The sequence below is a fragment of the Accipiter gentilis genome, chromosome 2 (assembly GCF_929443795.1).
Source record: "Accipiter gentilis chromosome 2, bAccGen1.1, whole genome shotgun sequence".
NCBI classification, from domain to species: Eukaryota; Metazoa; Chordata; class Aves; order Accipitriformes; family Accipitridae; genus Astur; species Astur gentilis.
Window position 1 is genome coordinate 25,393,903 of NC_064881.1, and position 19,528 is coordinate 25,413,430.

The following is a 19,528-nucleotide window of genomic DNA, read 5'->3' on the forward strand; positions in this document are numbered from 1 at the left end:
CACGGCAAGCGCGTATTTCCTAAATGCCAAGAAGTGAATACAAGCACAGCTCTACCTGCCGCCTTCTCCGAAAGTGACTAGGAAAAACACGCTATCGAGTAATAAGCGGCACCGTCCTCATTCTGCCGAAGCGTGACCACGGCTCCCCTCGGCTAAGTGCGCGGATCTCCGCCTCCACATCCCCGTCAACCCCTTCCAAAACCCGGCACTTAGGAAAAAACCCCTGGCGGCGCGGCAGGATGCAGCCTCGCCCTCCCCCCCGTCCCCGTGCGTCCTCCCCCCCGGCTCCCTCCCGAAAGAACTGCCCCGGCGCCTGGGCCCTTCCCTCCACCCCCAGCAGGGAGCAGCAGTGGACCGCAGCGCCGCTCCGCTGCGGGCGGCTGGGAGCCCCCGCACGGCACCGGCTGCCGCCGCCGCCGCCGCGCTGCCCCCCGGCCCGCCGGCGCCCTCCCCAAGGTCGCGGCGCTCCGCGGAGCCGGCGGGCGGGCGCCCGCAGGTGCGCAATGCGGGGGGAGGTGGCGGCGGCGGCGGCGGCCCCCCCGCCAAACTGCGGCCGCCCCGCGCCGCCCGGCCCCCGGGGGCGCTGCCGGCCGGGCCCGGCGCAGCTCCGCGGCCGTGGCGGATCGCGGATTATAAGGGAGCGCTCTCTCCGCCCCCGGCGGAGTCTCCCTCCGCCCCCGCCCGCGCTCCCCACCCCTTCCTCCGGCCGCGGGGAGAAGGGCATGGAGTTGGCGGGAGCCTATAAAAGCCCCTGAGAGCGCGCCGGGGCCACGGCGCTGCGACAGCCTCCGCGGACGCAGCCGGGCCGCGCACCATGTCCCACCACTGGGGATACGGCAGCCAGGACGGTGAGTGCCCGGCCCGGCCCGGCGCGGTGCGGCGCGGCGCGGTGCGGTGCGGGACACCTGCCGGCAGGTCCCCGGGAGCAGCGCCCGGGACGTGCCCGCTGCGCCTCGCACCGAGCCCCTGCCCGCGGCGGGAGTGAGCTCGGGGGGCGCTTTTCTCTTTCTTGGTGGTTTTGGGGGGTTTTTTTCTTCTTTTTTTTCTTTTAACCTTGAGATGCCACCTGCGCCCGAGCAGCGAGGCAGGCGCGCCGCGCGGTTTGCCTGGAGCATCTTCTGGTTTCCTGCTGCCGTGCCTTTACTTCGGTAACGGCGCGAGGAGGCGGGGAGGACGGGGCGCCCTCCTGAAGGACTCCCCGCTCAAACGCCGGCCCGCGCCTCCGAGGCTCGGGGGCTGCCGGGTCCCTGCCTCGGTCCCCGGGTGGGATTTCCCCTCGTCTGCCTTGCCAGCAACCGGCAGCCCGCGCGGACGGTCCAGCAGTAGAGGCTGATGCTAGTGTTAACACATCGCGGTTTCTAGGGCGAGGGTTATCGTTTCCACTTGCGTCCCCCGACCTTCGTGTCTCTTCCCACTGAGCTGCTTTTACGCTTGGTCTTGCAGGACCCGCTCACTGGCACGAACACTTCCCCATCGCCAATGGAGAGCGCCAGTCCCCTATTGCCATCAGCAGCAAGTCCGCCAAGTACGACTCCGCTCTGAAGCCGCTCAGCTTCAGTTACGATGCCGGCACGGCTAGGAACATCGTCAACAACGGGCACTCCTTCAACGTGGAGTTTGACGACTCTTCCGACAAGTCCGGTGAGAGCTCACCTTCGTGTGCACGGGTGGAGGTGGGAGAAGCTCCTCACGCTGCGACTAAAATGTCTGCTGAGGCCGTGGGGGTCGTCTTTAAAGACAAAAAAATACCGGTGTTCTGGCTTCAGTAAGGTCAGGATTCGGCCCTGAAGGATTCGGCATCCCCCTCCCTCCCCGGCTCCTTTAGGCTAGAAGGAAACTGAGCTCCCGTTAGAAGAAAACTAAGCCTATCTGGGCAGTTTTGAGCTGCCACTACTCTAAACTCCACAAAAGTGAATTGCTTTATTTTTGTTTAAATCGGAAGGATTTGGATGAGGGCTCAGCTGTGGAGAGGGGAAAAAAAAAAAAGGGGGGGGGGGGGGGAAAAATGATTATTTGACAAGAACAATTTTAGGCATAGCTCATCATAAGCTACCAACCAAATGGTTAAAAGAAGCGGCAAAATATATCATAGGAAGAAATTGGCCTTAGAATAACAAAGGATTACAGTTAACAATGTGAAGGAGAAATAGTTTGGAAATAGTTTCTTTGGTTATCAAAATATTATTTCATATTTCTGAAGCCAATATGCTCCCAGCTTAGTGCAGAAACAGAGGAATGATTAGAAAATACCTCTTTGTTCTTTCATAATTTAAACAAGTATATCCCTGACATTTCTTGACGCTGGGCTTTCTAGATAAAGATAACGTATCTGACATACTACTACGAAGTTTGCTAGCAGGCAGTGGTTTCGCAGCATCTTGCTGTTCATCATACTGTACCGTAATATTAAGCACTGAATCCTGCAAACCTTTTTAGTAATCCTTACTGAAAGGAATGAGCGCATTGATGGACAGACTGCATCCAAGCCGCAGTTGCAACAAGGGGTTTGTAGGTTGTCTTTAACTGTAGTCTTTCAGCTGGCTGAATTTACAGAAATCGTCACCCTGCTACAATGAATGTGCCTCTATTTTTAATTTAGACAGCAAAAACAATCCCATTGTAAGTCACTGCCTTCTCTAGACACTGCCTGATTTAACTTGCTTGAGCAAGTGCCCTATTTTTTCTTAAGTGTTTCGTTGGCAATGTCATTTAGGGAATGGTGCTGAAAACAAATGATCCATGCCTACTAAAAATGTGAGGTTTTTTGCAGGTAATATAACAGTATTACAGACATTCAGCATAGCACTAAGAATTTGACTTTGTATTTTAATTGCAGTCTTTATGCTGCACAATATTACGTGGTCAGCTATACGTGTTCACAGTCATATAAATGCACATAGGTCTGTGTGTAATTTACACAGATCACCCACGTTAATATTTGTATGGTTTAAAAAAAAAAAAGGAAAAAGGTATTCTGATTTCTTGTGGTGTTTACGTTTCTGAAGCACTGGGAACCTAAAGGAGCTGAATGCATGTTCATTTTAAGTGTCATGGGGAATAAGGTAAATGATTCAGAGTACAGAAAAAGAGATTGTGTTTTCACCAGATACACACGAGTCTGCTCTTGCTGTCATCCTGCTCTCACTGAGCCCGAAGGAAACAGGTTCAGGTCTTCACAGTCTAACAAAACTATTATGTGTTCACTTTGTGTGTGCCTAAGTTTGGAAAGACTGTGAAAATTAGGTTGTATTTAGTAACTTGGGAGGAAAAAATGTCAGGAACTTATAATAATCTAAAGAAATGTCTGTAGGAAGAATGCTTTTTATGAGCAAAGTCAATGCAGAACCAGAACATCTGTGACAGGGATCCTCTGACAGATATGCAGTGACACAGCTTTCAGAGTGGGAGGATAGGAGATGCAAGTAGAAATATTCTCAGTAGCTCTATTAGTGAATCAGAAACTGATTATTCTTTAGGAAAAAAAATTAATCAGATCTCTATGAAGCCAGGTAGGGGTGGATCCTTCAGTATCACACTTCCTATTGAAAATTACAGTGCATAGAATCTACCTGGCAGCACGCTTAATGGCTTCATTTGTATGCAGTTAACTAGGTAACCTACTTTCCTTACACAAAATAGAGCTGTCTTTGACTTGACTGTGCTTGATTCACTCCTATTTCTGAATCTGAGACTAGCTAATGTGTTCTTGGTTAGACATCACGCAACAGTCACAAGGAGAAACTATGTGAGATTATGTGATGTGGTGGTATGTTATACAGAAGAGAATGGAATAAAATCCTGTGAATACTTCCCACAGGCTGTGTTGCTTGGTCCTATGAGCTGTCCCATATGCAATAATGAATTACCTGTGGTAGTAGGCGCAAAATGAAGTAACAAGATCATTGTTTGTGAATAATCTTCAAGATGTGACCAATTGCACACAAAGAAGTAGATCCATTCATTAAGAATTTTCCGGCTCATAACTAATGACACTGAAGTAAATTGCACAGCAGTTCTAGGTATTAATGTCAGTTTGATGACTCCTGCTCTTTAAAGTATGCAAAATGAGTTCTTGCAATAAAAAAATACAGGTAGTAATAGTATAGTAAAAATAGGTAAGAAAGCTAAAATGCATGTTTGGCTAAAACTCTTTGAAAGTAGTTGTTACTTACTACTTTGATTCAAAAAATATGTAATGTGATTATTGTTGATTGCAAGTAACAATAAAAAGTTATCAGAATACTCAATCTTGATGAAAAATATTTTTCGCCCAAATAAAAGACTCTTCCCCCAAAATGTATGTGTGTTACATTACATGTGGGCATACAAGAATATGTAGTATAAAGCTTCTGCCCATATATGCGAAAAACTAAATATCTGAAAGAAAAAATAGGATTTCTTAAAATGATATCCCATCTATATTCTTTAGCATAGTAAGGATGTAAAATGAAAGTTTGACTTTTTAAACAAAAATAGTCTATGTGCGATTTATGTGACTAAAGTATCTTCAGAGAAAAAAATGTTTTCTTTTCTGCTCTTAGAAGATCTCTTTACTAATAGGTACAGCTTTACAGACATAACCTTGATTCAGGTTGTAATTATGCCTATGACCTATACAGTTTTCTCTTACAATGATGTTTTAACAGAGAAATGATGTTAAAATCTTTGTGATAGCTTTAGAACCTGACTGTGGTTTACTTTCTTGTTAATTTTCTTAGATATGCTTAGATGTTACCAACCTTGCTTAGAAAAAACACTCTTCCTAAGCAATTACCCCCAAATCTTCCGTTCCAGTTCTTATAGTACAGTCTTTGAATTTCTTGGGTTATGTGACAGCTGTTAAATTCCAGAATACACTTCTAAAGGCTCAGTCAATTCCCAGAGTGAATCCCCTTCATATTTCACAGTTACTAGTTGGCAGAAATGGTGTAGGGACAGAAAGGAAATCCGCAAGCCAGCATTGCCATGTTTATCAACATTTTTGTTCGCTGAAGTTCCATGATTTTCTCCTGGATAAAAGGATATCTTCTGTCTTACTTCCTTGCAGTTTTTCAGAATGTTTGCTTGGGCTCGTATGTAGAAAGCAAACAGTGAACTTCCTCTTCCAGTTGTTACTCCTTCAGTTCTTGCGGTTGCTTTTTTAGTTCTCCTGTCCACTGTCTTTTAATAATAGGGGAAGTTCAAGCATTTGTAGGCATTCATCTTTAAAATTTCTATAACTTTAAACAGAAGCAAAAATTTATTATGATAAAAGTGTCATTAGGACTAGAGCTCCAAATTCAGATTCATCCACTCTTGTATCCTGGGACCTGACCTTCCACGTGTGAGTGAAGCAAATGGTGCTGGTTACTTAAATTATGATAATGCGCCTTATTTTAGGAACTTTGTAGCAAAGGAGTGTCTCATGAAGGGTACTTAATTTATCATATTAAACATTTTATATTATAGTCTGCTGTAAGGGCTTGTATATCGTTTCACTCACTTTAAAAGACAGAAGTAAACAGTGACTTCTCAGAGCTGTAAAACCACAGGAAGTGACTTTGCTCCAGAAAGCCTCAAGAGCCCGAAAGAGGCTTTTGTAACATAATGTGTTCTCTATGTAAGTTTCCCAGAAAACGTTTCAGAATTCACATAAAACCTGAAATTCAAATGGGGAACACTCACAGCAGTAGGCACTGTATTCTATATTTTCTGATCATGTGTTTGATGACGTATAAAAGGAAGAAGTCAACTGGCAATTAATTTATTCCATAACAAGAACGTTAAAATATCATGTTTTAGCTGTAGAACCTGACAGAAGTGAAATGCAACTATGGTATAAGGCTTTAGAGACTTTCCTAAATGTACTGGTAATTTCTGCTTGTGGACAAGTCTCCCGATTCCTTTTCCTTCCTTGCCGCTGAACTAGAGATAAAATTGAAATCCAAGACAGAGGCCCAAGTAAATCTGACATTTTTGCAAATATTAAATCATAGTAGAACTTCAAAATTACAAGGACACCTAGGGTAGTGAAAATACTGTATTGACCTATATACTAGCACACCTTGCGAGACTTTCAGTAGTTGTAATCAATTATATTACCCAATTCTTCCTATAATTGTAAATATTAATGAGGACGCTTCAGCTGTCTTGAATTATGACTCCCTGTAAACAAACCAATCTATTTTGTTACATTGGTTACATCAAACCCATTATTGGTTATTGGCAGTGAGTTACTCTGAAAGTTGTGCCACTGTTGCTGTTTTCCTACACTTTCACCTCAGCTGGTAAATGGGGGAAGAAACACACAGGTCTGTTGTCTTTAAGGCACTACTCTTAATCAAAGTCCCTGCCACTGGTCTATTTTTAGGCTTCCCAGCTCCAGAGGTATAGTATTAGCTATGCCAGCAGGATATTGCGTGTTATCAGTATACAGGCATGGCTTGAAGGTCCACAATGCGGTATAGCCTAAGCAATGTGTTGACCCTTTAGAATCATAAATCAGAGAACTGATTGCTTATAGCTTTAGGGGACTGTGTTCAGACACCTCCTTATGTGTCACAAACACTTTTGTGCACTGCTTGACCAGAAAGTCAGAGGTCCCAGAGGGTGTGTGATCATCAAGTCATTTATCTCGTGAACTGGGATCACCAGAAGCTGCAAAGCCTACGTAAGCAAGTGACTTGAGAATAGCTCTAGTGCTTCCAGGAACTGGAAAAGAAGATGAGAGGGCTTAAGATCAGTCCTGCATGTTTCAGACCTTCATTTCTTTACAGAGTCCAAAAGCGCCCTTTACTTACATCAGCTTTTTTAAAAATTATTTATTTATTTTTTTTAATTTTTTTTTATTTAACAAGCAACTTCTCAGCAGAAATTTGGCATGGATTGTGCATTTAAGAATCATGGCAACTTCCTTCCCTTCCAAACGCCTCCTCTAGAGGCACTTTTAGTGCAAAACCAGGAGAAACTAGTCGGCTGTTATCAGCTAGGGCCACTTGGATAAGTTTATTTTTTAAGATCTAATGAAGCTCTATGACAGATGTCACCATGAATAGTCTTCCTAGCCGATACATTTGTTCATTTACTTATAGGCATGAGGGACTGCTGTGTACTTAGAGGTAATGTTCACACCTTAAGTTTGTTCATCCTTCATTAGATCTCAACGTAGAATGAGGACCATGTCCAATACACAGTTTTCAGTACTGTAAGCAGTCACTGAGATTAGTATTATAGCTATTACCATCAGAAATTAAACCATTTGTTACTTTTAAGAGAATTTTAATGCTTCCAACGTGGTTCTTACAAAGTAATTATCAGCCTATACGGTGTGAAACATGAGGATTGAAGGCTGATCAGGGATTCAGTACAGCACTCAGAGAATGGCTCTCAGAGAATCTCCATTTAAGAGACTACAAGAGAAATAAACTCCACTGGTCTCAGGGAGTGGGAGGAAAGTTAAGAACCTAAATGACTATATCCTTAAGCAGGTCAGAGTCTCTCTGGCTGCTACCCAGTCTGAATGAAACAGTTCAACTGAGGTGAATCAGAATCACTGACCTGCTGCAGATACACACGTCTGCAGACCTGCTGCATTTTGGCAGATGTTTCATTCTGGTCTATCTTTGTGGAACATCCTTGTTGTCTTATCAGGCTAACCCTCTAGCAAGGTCAGAGTAGGGGTTTTTTTCTACCGAGATACCAATTTATATAGTTTTTTCTCTTGGTGAAACCCATTACAGATGTTTTCTGCAAGTATGATCCCTAGTCAGATGCTTGCATGCTGTCTTGCTCTCTTGCTTGTCATGATACAGCGTCCTAGGAGGAATGTCTGAAAGAGATAACATAATGAAGGAAACATCTCGCAAAATGTGACGCTGTGTACTCCAGGTTTCACAGAAGTGACAGCTCACCCTAACTGAACTCTTCAGTCTGTCAGTCGGGGAAGCCCATCCTTGCATAAGAACACAAGGCTAATCCCCGAGCATCCTCCTAAGAGCCTTTTTTGTGCCATTAATAGTGCATGGTGCTCAGTTTGGTTTTTTTCCTCAAGTAACGCTTCATCTACTTTGTCTCCTCAAGGCCTGTTTTCTATGTATCATACAGATGTCTGTGTATACACAAAAGCTTACAAAACATTAACAGTAATGTATATATTTACATACACACATGCCTACAATGTCATAAGCACGTGCGTATCTACTGCAGGCTGATAGAAAATCATGGCTATCTTTATGCCAAAGCAATGTGTGTGCAAGAGGGCTGTCCTCAAAGGTTGATGCTTGAAATGTACTGCTGCTAGGTTTTTGTTTGGTGGATTCTCAATTAGAACTAAATTTCCTAAGTTTGGAGCTCTGGATATCTGTTGTGCTGTAGTGGACGCATTATTTCAGCTACTGGGAGGAGCTTTGCTGTCAGTGATTTCCATTTCAAGAACACTTTCTCATTCTGCATTTTCTCAGAGTAACAAACTTTAGAGTAGTATTTTTCTCACCACACTAATTTATATAACTGGCAGGAATTCATTCTAACTCGTGAAACAATCTTGTAGTTCAGCCATTTTGATTACTTCTTTGACAGGTTTATTGCCTTAATGTGATTTATTAGTCTCCTGCTCTGTAGAGAGAGAACATCCCATAGGAGGTAACTAAATAACAGTAATTCCACAGTATTCCTCCAAAAATTCACAGATGCGGATGCTGCCACTTCCTGACGAAAGGTATGAAGTGGTCCACAGTATTTTTTACACAGCTGTTCTGTCCTACATGGGAAGGGTAACTACCCAGTGACTTGCCTTTAAATAGAGCAGCGAAGTTGTGTGGCCTCAGTAGACAGCTGTCCCAGATGCAGCAAAATGCCCTTTGATTTCTGTGTGTTTCCAAATATCCTAAGAAAGTGTAATGGAAACAAATCAGGTTCACCTTCTTTGTCCAAGAAATCCCACAGATGTAAATGGAACAGTTCATGTGGTTATTTGACTCTTCAATTAGCGCTGCTAATACTTATGTTCACCTAACATTTAGAAAATGTTACAAGATCATTTAATAACAGTGCAATATAATTACTGGATGTTACTAGTATAACTTCTCCAGTAAAGGGTAGAAGGTTGAAAGCAGTTACCATTTCTTAATCTAAGCAAAGTAGCTCCATATATGTCTCCCTGTAACATTTCAAATAACTGTCAAATAGAAGAAAAAAAATTGCATTTTCAAGCTGTCATCTCTTGGGCTGTTACGTGTCTATGGAGACCAGGTTATGACATAGATTGTGTTGAGTAGGTTGAATCTGTAAGAAAAGAATGTGTTTTCCAGGTTGGCTTGTGCTGTCTTCACCCTGCATCTGAAGCTGTGCTATAACAAAAGGGAGCACAGCTACATATGTATTTCCAGGATGGTTTTCACTAATACTAATTTCAAAGGGAAGGGAGCTAACGAGATGCTCGAGTATGGATCAGGATTTCCCCATCCCTCAAAAAAGGGTTGGACTTCCGTCGTCAGTGTGGCCTGAATCAATGTTCACGTCACATGGGACAAGGAAGGACAGGGAAGTTCCCGGTGTGAACGTTCCTCTGATTCTCGATGAACTTTTACTTTGCAAAAGCTGGCAGCATTTATTCATGGTTTAAAAAGCTTGTGCTGGAAAAAAAAAAAAAAAAAGAAGGTCTAACATTTCTACTTTGCCTTTGAAGTTTAATTTTAAAGTTTACTTCTTCGGAAAGTCTGAGAAGTATTAAAATAACTGCTTAATGTAGTCTAGAACAAGAACGGCTGTTCTGTAATTAAGCCTGCTGAATTTGTATTCATTCACACTAATCTAATTATTACTTTCTTTGAATGCTCTGCTGTGAGTCAAAATAAGCTAGTGCTGGATTTGAGAACCACAGAATGAGAAAAGTAAGCAAAAACTGCAAAGAGATTTTTGTGCATCTTTTTAGTTTTATGAGACTATAGCAAACTTTGTATAGAGAAATAACACTGCAAATGGATTTAAGAAGACTGCATGGTTCTGCTTTTCAGCATGCTTTCCATTATTAATAATGGCAGATTAACCTGTGCTGCGCTAGTGCTTTCTGAGGTTGAGGAATGGTGGAACCTCAGTCCATTTGTACCTGCAACGACCAGCAAGTCCATTACCCAAAGAAACTGAAGCTGAAACATTGCAACTCCATGGCATCATTTTTAAATGAAACATGATATTGTGTGGATTAAATGATTTTGCATCTGTGAAGACATAGCAACCAGTTACTTCATTTTCAAAAGGAACTAATGCACATTCACAGTCTCTTTTCTGAAAAAAGTATTCTGATTTGTAGTCCTGTGCTTGAAACAGTTATGCTTCTTGGCAAATAGCACATGCAGAAACATTAAAGTAGAATAAGATATGTTCCTATTTAATTACTTTAAGTAGCCATTCTTCTTTGTATCACACAGCTTGGCAATAGGTAGGGCAAGTCTTGGTCTGTTGGCTGTTCAGTGTTGGCTACAGTATTCAAAGTTACAAAGACCGCAGTGGAACATATATTCACATTTTTCAAATAGAAATCCATGTTGGGAGACTTCTAAATATATTTACCAAAGGAGCCCCAGGCGAATGCTAAATTTGTCCACTGAACCCAAATTTTGCATGTGTGAGGCACACCAGTGGAAACTAATGTGGTTTATATACATCTTACATTTAATTTTCGTGTATTCCAGTTTTTTAGTCAAATCCTTCTCACCTCATTGCCAAGTATCCATGGCTTGTGTTATCCATGCTTGCGTATAATCAGAATTATTCAAACCTGAAACAGACAGTGACCTTTTCCTATTTGCATTTGATGTATATTTTCACACATGCACGTGTTGATAGCATCTAGACTAATTGCAGAGTGAGAGGAAAGCATCTTTACTCCACAGAACCATTTTGTTTGTGACACGTACACAGAGCACACTTACATGTAAAATCTGATGTCAACACTCTTCTGTCACTTTATTGTGTATATATATATTTATATAGAGAGAGATAAATTGATTTCTAACATATATAACACTTCAAATTACGTTTTAAAATATTTTTTATTTTTAAATATTAACATCTTAAAGATTTAATTGTGAATTTGAGACACTTGGGGGAAAAAAAACCCAACCAAAACCACAAACCAGTGTAAAACCTTGCTCTAATAACTTAGATAAATAGCTTTATTTAATAGAACTATTTGTTATTGTTCTGTGCTTTATGCTGCACTGGAGGAGACATTGTCTGTGCATTGAGCGTTTTGCAGTAGTAGGGCTTGATCCTGCATATCATAATGGCAGTTGGTCACAGTTTAAGTACAAGGTTAAAACTAACAAGCAGAATAAGGGAGCTCAGGGGAACTCGCTCCTGTATAATTGAAAGTGTGGCTGAGCACTCCACTTACAGCAGTCCCATAGCAGGAGTAATGTCAGACAGTGGAGAGCATAAGTAAACGCCTCATTTCCAGTCCATATTTAAAAAAATCTGCCTCTGCTGGCATTGCCATTTTCACCACCATTTTTTAAATTCATTCTTGAGGAGTAAAGGATGGGAGGGACAAGAGATTGGAATTCTCATCTCTGCAGTGCCTTGCACTGTGCCTAGCACTTTACCTTGCTGCAGCCCATGGCTAACAGGTGTTTAGGTTTAATTTGGAACCAAAAGCATTTTACTCAATCCAATCTGCCACAGGATTTGCAGGATTAAGGCCTAAATGGATAAAGTGTCTAAAATGAAGGGACCGGGTACATTAGTAAGTGAAAGATGATTTGGTCTTCAAGTGTACTTCCATAGAATAACTCTACATGGGCCTCTAATAAAGGCTGTTCTTTTTCTTGGTCTTTTTTAATTTATTTGGTGACAGAAGAGTTGCATCCTTAGCTCATCACCTGTAATATTAGCATGCCCGTTAAATTGCTGATGCAACGCTAACTGTTAAGTCACTTAAATTTCTATGTGTTTATTACTGATTTTGGCATATTGCAGCAATGTACCGTTGAAGATAAATCTGGAGTAGCATGGCAGCATGCAGAGCAATGAACTGTAATTCACTCAGAAGACTTGAGATGGACATTCCAGTTTGAAGTGAGACTTGATAACAAGGGTTATGGGAGATATTAATAGAGGCTCTTTGCGTTGCAGTGCTGCAAGGAGGAGCGCTGGATGGAGTCTACAGGCTGGCACAGTTTCATATTCACTGGGGATCCTGTGAGGGCCAAGGGTCTGAGCACACTGTGGATGGTGTGAAGTATGATGCAGAGGTAGGACATGCTCTACCTTCTCCGGTCTTTTGTGTATAATGTGGTTTTTTTTTTTTAATATTTCACCACAGTAGCAGCTTCCCTACAGATCTTTCCAGAGCAAGAGATTGTGGAGGTTACCATAGATGATTTTGGTACAATGCCACCCCAGGATCTGCTCCTTGCAAGAGCAGAGATTAGAATTGGAGGACTCTTGTAATATTTTTTTTTTCTCAGCTACTTCATGTCAAAGAGACTACGGAAGCAGAAAAACCCACATTAATTATCCCTGGGTTTCCCCTTGCTTTCTCGGTGACTCTTGAAAATTATGAAGAAATAGAACTGCAGCACCCCTGTACACACATATCCCCTTTTCCTGGCTTCAATTTTTAACATCAGAGACATTTATATAAATAACAGAATAATTTTGGGGCAGACCCTTTCATCTTTTGGTAGCAAAAAAGCAAGAGGAGCTGTGAAGAGGACAGGCAGCAAAGTGAGACCTTGCAGGCAGTCTTTGTAATATCTTTAAGACTCCAGATGTCCCTTGTACCACTTAAGACTCTGTATTACAGTCTCACGACAGAAATGATGTGACTTAGTACCTTGCATCCTACCTTTCCTTGTCCCCTGTTTAGAAATCTACCTCTGGATGCTGTGACAGACTTTTTTAACCCTTTCATAAACCCACGTTGACTGAACATACCTGTGATATGCATTGACGGATGAAAGAAATGGCCCCACAAATTTGTTGGCTCTGCTGCTTTTTCATGAGGTGGAAGTAGCTTTTGTCTTATCTGAGAAACTTGCCATTGCTTTATGTCTGTTCACAGTACCATAGTTACTTGCTCGACTTGCCAATGTGGGGAAACATCCAGATGAACTTAAATTAGAAATAACTTGGAAATGAAGAAGAAAGCAACATCCTGGCTAATGTGACCTGGAGATGCATTTCATATTCTTTTCAAAGGCTTTCCAGAACAGGACAGGACTGTTTTTTAAAAACTCTCTAGACTGCAGTCAGATCTGTAGTTAATGTGTCTTCTCTGCTTCTTCTGACACTGACAATCATGTATTTCCGTGTTGATAAGAACTCCAGGATATATAGTATCAAAATCCTGCAGGCTGCATGCAGGAGAAACTCGTGCTGAAGGTAACGGGAGTTTCACCAGACTAAAAGCAGAATGATACAGCCACAGTTTGCATTTAAAACTCATCTGGGAATAATAGTAAGAAGCAAAATAAAATGCATGACAGAAATCTCTTTGCTTAGGTGAACTTGAAAGTAGCTGACTGATTCAACAAGTTCTTAACTGTACACAAAAGGTTTTAAATCTCAGCAGTAGAACACCATCTGCTCTTAATGTTTAATAAATTACTTCCTTGCATCCTCATTTGTAAAATACTGTGGATGGAATATCATCTTCATAGTGCTTCTTGTTTTCTTGCTCCTAGCTCCATATTGTTCACTGGAATGTAAAATATGGTAAATTTGCTGAAGCTGTGAAGCATCCTGATGGTTTGGCTGTGGTAGGCGTCTTCATGAAGGTTAGTTAAACTTTTTCTTTTATATTATTTGGATGAGTCCAGTATATTCATTGTGTTGCAGGGGGACCTAAGAGCCTAAAATATAGAATAAGGCAGCATTATGCTATACTGCCTAAACCTGTACCAAACTAGGTGGTGCTCCAGATTTTTGTCTTTCTCTACATATAAAAATTGTACACAGCCATACAGTATGACTGCCATCCATCACTGTGGCAGCCCTATAGCAGCATACTTGCCTTCATCACGACAGTGACACTGCCATAACTCTTGTCAGTGAAAGGTGACGTGCATAACTGACAAAGCTACGCATGTATGAATGTGCAGTAGTACCAGCCCCAGTCTAAATAACACCTATTTTCCCTTTCCTGTCATTGTTAAATGTCCAGGGTGTTTTGTCTTGGGTAAATTGTCTTAACAGCTAGTTGGAGAAGGTGACTGTGCCCCAGCAGTATGCATTCTGTCCTGGCCTCACTGTATTTTATTAGGAGGGTGACTTCTGTGAAAAAAAGAACAGCTCAAGTCCAAAAATAAATCCACACACTGTAAATGAAAATAACTTTATTCTGTCCAGTGTCCTTGGCTGACCCATTTGTGCTGACTGTCAACTGGCATGATTTTACAGAGACAGTTCCAGTCACTTTTGCTGTAATACTTCTGTTATGTAACGAAATGGTGCTAGGAAAATGTTTCCTTGAGAACTAGAAAACTAACGGTGTCATGGGAGTGCATGGTTATTTTCTTTTTCATATGGTTTGTGTTACAGGTAGGAAATGCCAGGCCTGAAATACAGAAAGTTGTGGATGCTCTGAACTCCATTCAAACCAAGGTAATATTTGCTGTCTGTGTTGACTGACACCAATCACAACTGTCTCGTGTTGTCTTCTTCAGAAAGTGGATTTTTTACTTCTTCCCAGGCTGCTGCAGGTACCAAAGTAAAACAAACATTCCTGCCATCAGCATGACTGTCCTGTAATCCTAAATGCAAAAAAGGTTCGAATGAAGTTGCGGTAGAGGGCAGGGAATACTAGGAACAGTGATAATGTTGTATCTCTGTGACTACATTTCTCTACCTCTTAACTGCATTTAAATCTATAGGGTAGGATTCATCTTCCTAATCTAAACTACTCTTCTCGGTGCCCTTTGTAGTCAGTGGTGACAGATGCAGAAAGCACTTCCCCTCAACTCTGCATCTGAGGGATAAATTTCCTTCCTCCAATAGGGCATGCTTCTCTTGGCTATTTCTAGAGAGAGCCCAGATAAGAGGTTTGATCAGGATATATAAGTCGTAGGAAAAAAAAGCCTTTATATGTTTTAAATATTGTGTGAAGAGTGTGTGTGATCTTAATGAGCTGAGTAATGAGAAACTAAAAGTACTTATTGAGTAATTAGGTACCTTCGCAGCAGATAAAGGCCTGTCCCAATGAGAAAGGTGGACAGGAAAGGTAAAGAATGAGACTACGCTGTCATCTTTCTCATCAGGCTCCCTTTGAGGTAAATTGGATGTTGCCATTTACTGCAATGGACTCTCCAACAGGTCTCCCAGTTTCTATATTTCCAGTGCAATCAGTGCACATGGCACCTGGAGTCTCATTGTTCCTTCCAGCAAGGTCAAATCATATCTATAGCAGCAAGGAACGTAAATTCAACATTTGAAGTGAGAAACAATGTCTTGAAAGTCTTATAACACAGGAAATATATTGCTGAAAGTCTTTAATCCCAAACATACTGTAGGAGGCACTCGGCAATTCATGCCAAACTCCATTTCTGCCTTTTTTCCAAACTTCCCACAGGAGACATCGCTACTCCAAGCCCAGCGTGTGTATGTGGTCTCTCCCCTGACGGTAGCCCATCTACTTTCTTTATTGTAGGGAAAGCAAGCTTCCTTCACAAACTTTGACCCCACCGGACTGCTTCCCGCATGCAGAGACTATTGGACGTACCCTGGCTCACTGACCACTCCCCCACTGCTTGAATGTGTGATCTGGCACGTTCTGAAGGAGCCCATCACTGTCAGCCCCGAGCAGGTAGGTCTCCAATGGATGCTGCCAGTAAATGTGTACTGGAGTCATATTGATTGCTTCAGTTCAGCCCTCCTGGTGATCTTTGAAGTGGTGGATTATGTTACTGCAGAGCTATGCAGGGTATTAGCTAGCATCACATGTCAAAAATATATATATCTGAAGTGATTATCCTCTCCTGGCAGGACACTGCTTCTATGTGTGGAAGTAGAGTTTGCTCTAAAATCTAAGGCTGTCCTCTGATTGGACACAGTCCGGGGAAAATTTGGGGTTTTTTAAGAATTTAATCAGGCTTTCCAAATACATGGTTACATCTGGGAAAATGTAGCATGCCTGAAAGGACTGTTAGCACATGCAGAGTTAGTCTAGCATGTATTGTGAGCATCAGCAGGTTTGCTGTACGTGCACGCATCGCCTGTCTGGGTATACTTGCCCTGAAAATACTGGGCTTACCAGGCATCTGAAGAGCACGTGTTCTGCATCCAGTCTCATACCATAGATCTGTAGTTGGTTTGTTGATCTTCCAGCATTTCCAGGACACAGAGCTCATTTTACAAGTTGTATTCAGCACAGAACAGGCTGGGAAATCCCACGCAGAATTGTGACAATCCTAACAAAACTGTGTTGTTTGGAAGAGGCAAAACTTGCAAATTCCAGAAGTCTGCTGCCTGAAAAAAAATCCTTTATTCACTTGAGGAAGATAGACTTTTCCTAGTCGGAAGGAGCTCGTGCAGATTAAATCACTCCTGGCCCTAGCTTTCTGCACCATCCATTAAGGAAATTACATAGAGGCAAGATTCATCCTCGGGTTTGGATCTGTGTGCTTGGGAGATATAAATAGAATCTAGAGCCTATAAATATAAACTAGCCCTGAAGGGCTTTAGTTTACCCTTCAAACTCTTAAATCCCTTGTATCAATGGCAGACATTCTAACAATACACATAATTCTAGGGGGTTTCTTCAGCTGATGTGAAAAAAGTGCAATTGAGCTGTTGTGGGACTTAATGTAATAAAGGATAGAATAAATGACAAGGAAGAACTATTGGAAATAATAATTATAGCAATGATTACCATTAATAAACTGCAAGGGAGCATTAAAGTTGACACTGTTTACTTGTTCTAAACTACTGGTATTCTGTTGATAATCTGAGGTTTTAAAATATGGTTTTATTATAGGGCAGGAGCACATTTACCAAAACAGAGTTGTTTTTCCTACTACACCTACTTTAACCACCTAGAAGTGGTAAAAGACACCACTTGTTTCTCCCACACACAGCCCTCCATATTACTGTCGACATTTCAAAGATGGATTTGAGATCAAAACAGTGTGTGTGTCAGCTTGCCTTTTCATTCCAAAACTGATCAAAACAAGAAACCGTAAAGCAGAGTATTGACACTGGGTTTAAGTTGAATTGGTTTTCCAAAGATAGATAAAAGCTGGCTATTACAGCAGGGTGTAGAGAGCTTGTTATTTGCTGTAGTGACACAGCAGTTCCTCGCAGAGGTTGAGCTCCAAAGTTTGTTCTGATCGGTCCTGAAGGTAAAGTCCTCTTCTGGGCTGGTCACTGCTGGCGGCCTTCCTCCTTGAATGAGGAAAAGCCTGGCCTGCAGCCTGACTTCTATGAAGTCCTGTATCCCACCTACATATTTCTGTCAGCAGTTCCAGCTGTCTGTGTGAGATCACATTTGGGGTGGGTCATTACTTTGGCACAGTCTTTCTGCTAGTTTTGGAGGTGCCCACTTAGACAGAAAGGTGCTTTTATTACATCAGACTATGCAAATGCCAGTTTTACTTCAGGAACAACCACTAAAACTTTGCAGTATGCTCCTATTGGTGTGGAACAGTTTTCCCTCTCACAGTACTTGAAAACCAAGATATCTTGAATGAATTTGGCTGTTTTAATTTGACCCAAGTGTAAGGTCTGTTGGGGGGGGGGGGGGGTGTTTGTTTTTTTTTTTTTATTTCAACTGGATTAAAAAAATCCGATTTTCAAAAGAGCTATAACTGTACAACTTGCAAAGGATTCTGAATCAAGGACAAAGCACTCTTTGTGCACAGAGTTCAGGAAATGTGTGCCTACGTCCTTGTTTTCTGTGCTTTCTTAGCTCTTCTTGCTAGGATATTTTGTGGCCAGGAGAGCTTGTGTCAGGGGCAGGAAATGGTGTGGATGAAATGCAGACACACATGGGTGGTGACGCCATCTCTAGACCATTAGTGCTGGCAAGATTTTGAGTTGGACCTCTGGCTCAGGCCCGAGGTATACAATTCAAATAGTCCTGCTGAAACAAGAGCATGCATTTGAGGATGTTTGTGCTTTTTTCCACAGATGTGCAAACTCCGTGGCCTTTGCTTCAGTGCTGAGAATGAGCCCGTGTGCCATATGGTGGACAACTGGCGCCCATGCCAGCCTTTGAAGAGCAGAGAAGTCAGAGCTTCCTTCCAGTAACCTCAGCGCCAAGCGTCTTAGAAATTGCTGTGTTTGCGAGGAGCCCCTTTTGCTAAGCACAAATCAAACCTTTGCCATGTGTGCCCTGGCAACATCTTGTCTCCCAGATCCATTCTTTCTTTCGCTCTGCATCTAAAATGCCAGCTAATGAAATGTGAAAGGCTCTTGGCCAAATAGGAAAGGGTTCTTAAGGCGTGGGGTTGGGGGAGGCATGGGGGGGGGGGTGTGGTGGCTGTGTGCATTTTGGTGACTATTACTGTGATTGACACTTTGGTATAGCAGTATGTTGGCTACTTGGGAGGGGATATGGTCATAGCAAAATAAGCCATTTTAAGAAACCTCATCCACTGGTGTGGTAGTACACATAACTAACGATAACTTGAAGCTTTGTGAAAAGCACAGGAATACTAGGTATGATTTAGGAATAAAAGTATTTTGAGAAAGTAAAGCAAAATGAATATTGAGAATTAGACTTCTTAGATTTTAAGAAACTGACATGTAAATATTTTTAAGACCGTTTTACATTTTTACCCATGCTACTATCAACAACCTTGATTATGTCTTAATGGTAGTGTTGGATTTTTTTAATTAAAAATGTCCTAAATTAAGTGTTATCTTTAAAAGTTGTTATTACCATAGAAATAATACAAAATATCTTTTCGTTGAAATAATATATGCTCTAATTTAAAGAGGAAAATGATATTGTATTTTAGATAACTTCTCTAATAAATCTATACTTCTATTTTTGCTTCCATGCTGATATTTTAATTCAGGAAAGGAGTCACTAATGTGTTTGCATTGTTGCATATTAAACTTAATTACTAAACATATAGGATATTGGGAATTGGCTTCAATGACACCGAAGGTGAATGCAAACCTGTATGGATATGTTAGGAAATTTTCTCTCAGTAACTCCCTGATAGACAGCAGAAGGAAGTGTTAGTTTTGAGCAATAGAAAACTGTCAAATCTGCTTCGAAAAGCTTCCCCATTTAAAACACACACCCCCACCAAAAAAATCCAAACCCCAAAACCAGAACAGAAAAACAAAATGTTCCTTTGCCACAGGTCATTTGTTCCAAATTCAGCTGTTCTGAGTGGAGCTATGAAGGTACTTGTCTCTTCCTACAACAGCTACACTGACTAATTCAGGTTCCTTATGTTGAGTGGTTTGAATACTTTTCTGCCTCGAAGTGTCACCTGCAGGCCTGAGTGCTACACGTGTCCCCTAAAACAATGCGAGGGAGGTTATACCTCCAGAATTGGAATTATGGATCCAATACATTGTGGCTTAAAGCTGCTGAAGC

The 19,528-nt window shown here is 41.8% G+C and overlaps 1 protein-coding gene across 1 annotated transcript; it reads left to right on the forward strand.

Moving 5' to 3' along the window:
- Positions 1–644: 644 nt before the first annotated feature.
- Positions 645–18,964, forward strand: LOC126048417 (carbonic anhydrase 2). Its single transcript, XM_049823396.1, has 7 exons — positions 645–848; positions 1,444–1,641; positions 12,112–12,230; positions 13,665–13,757; positions 14,521–14,583; positions 15,626–15,781; positions 18,103–18,964. Exons 1-7 carry the CDS (start codon positions 815–817, stop codon positions 18,220–18,222), a joined length of 783 nt encoding a protein of 260 aa, XP_049679353.1. The 5' UTR covers positions 645–814; the 3' UTR covers positions 18,223–18,964.
- Positions 18,965–19,528: the final 564 nt, after the last annotated feature.

Excerpts from the sequence above, each read along its gene's own strand:
- LOC126048417 (XM_049823396.1), top strand. The coding sequence starts at position 815 with ATGTCCCACCACTGGGGATACGGCAGCCAGGACG. Across the intron at positions 12,231-13,664 it reads GTGTGAAGTATGATGCAGAG|CTCCATATTGTTCACTGGAA; the intron begins GTAGGACATGCT and ends TCTTGCTCCTAG. Across the intron at positions 14,584-15,625 it reads TGAACTCCATTCAAACCAAG|GGAAAGCAAGCTTCCTTCAC; the intron begins GTAATATTTGCT and ends TCTTTATTGTAG.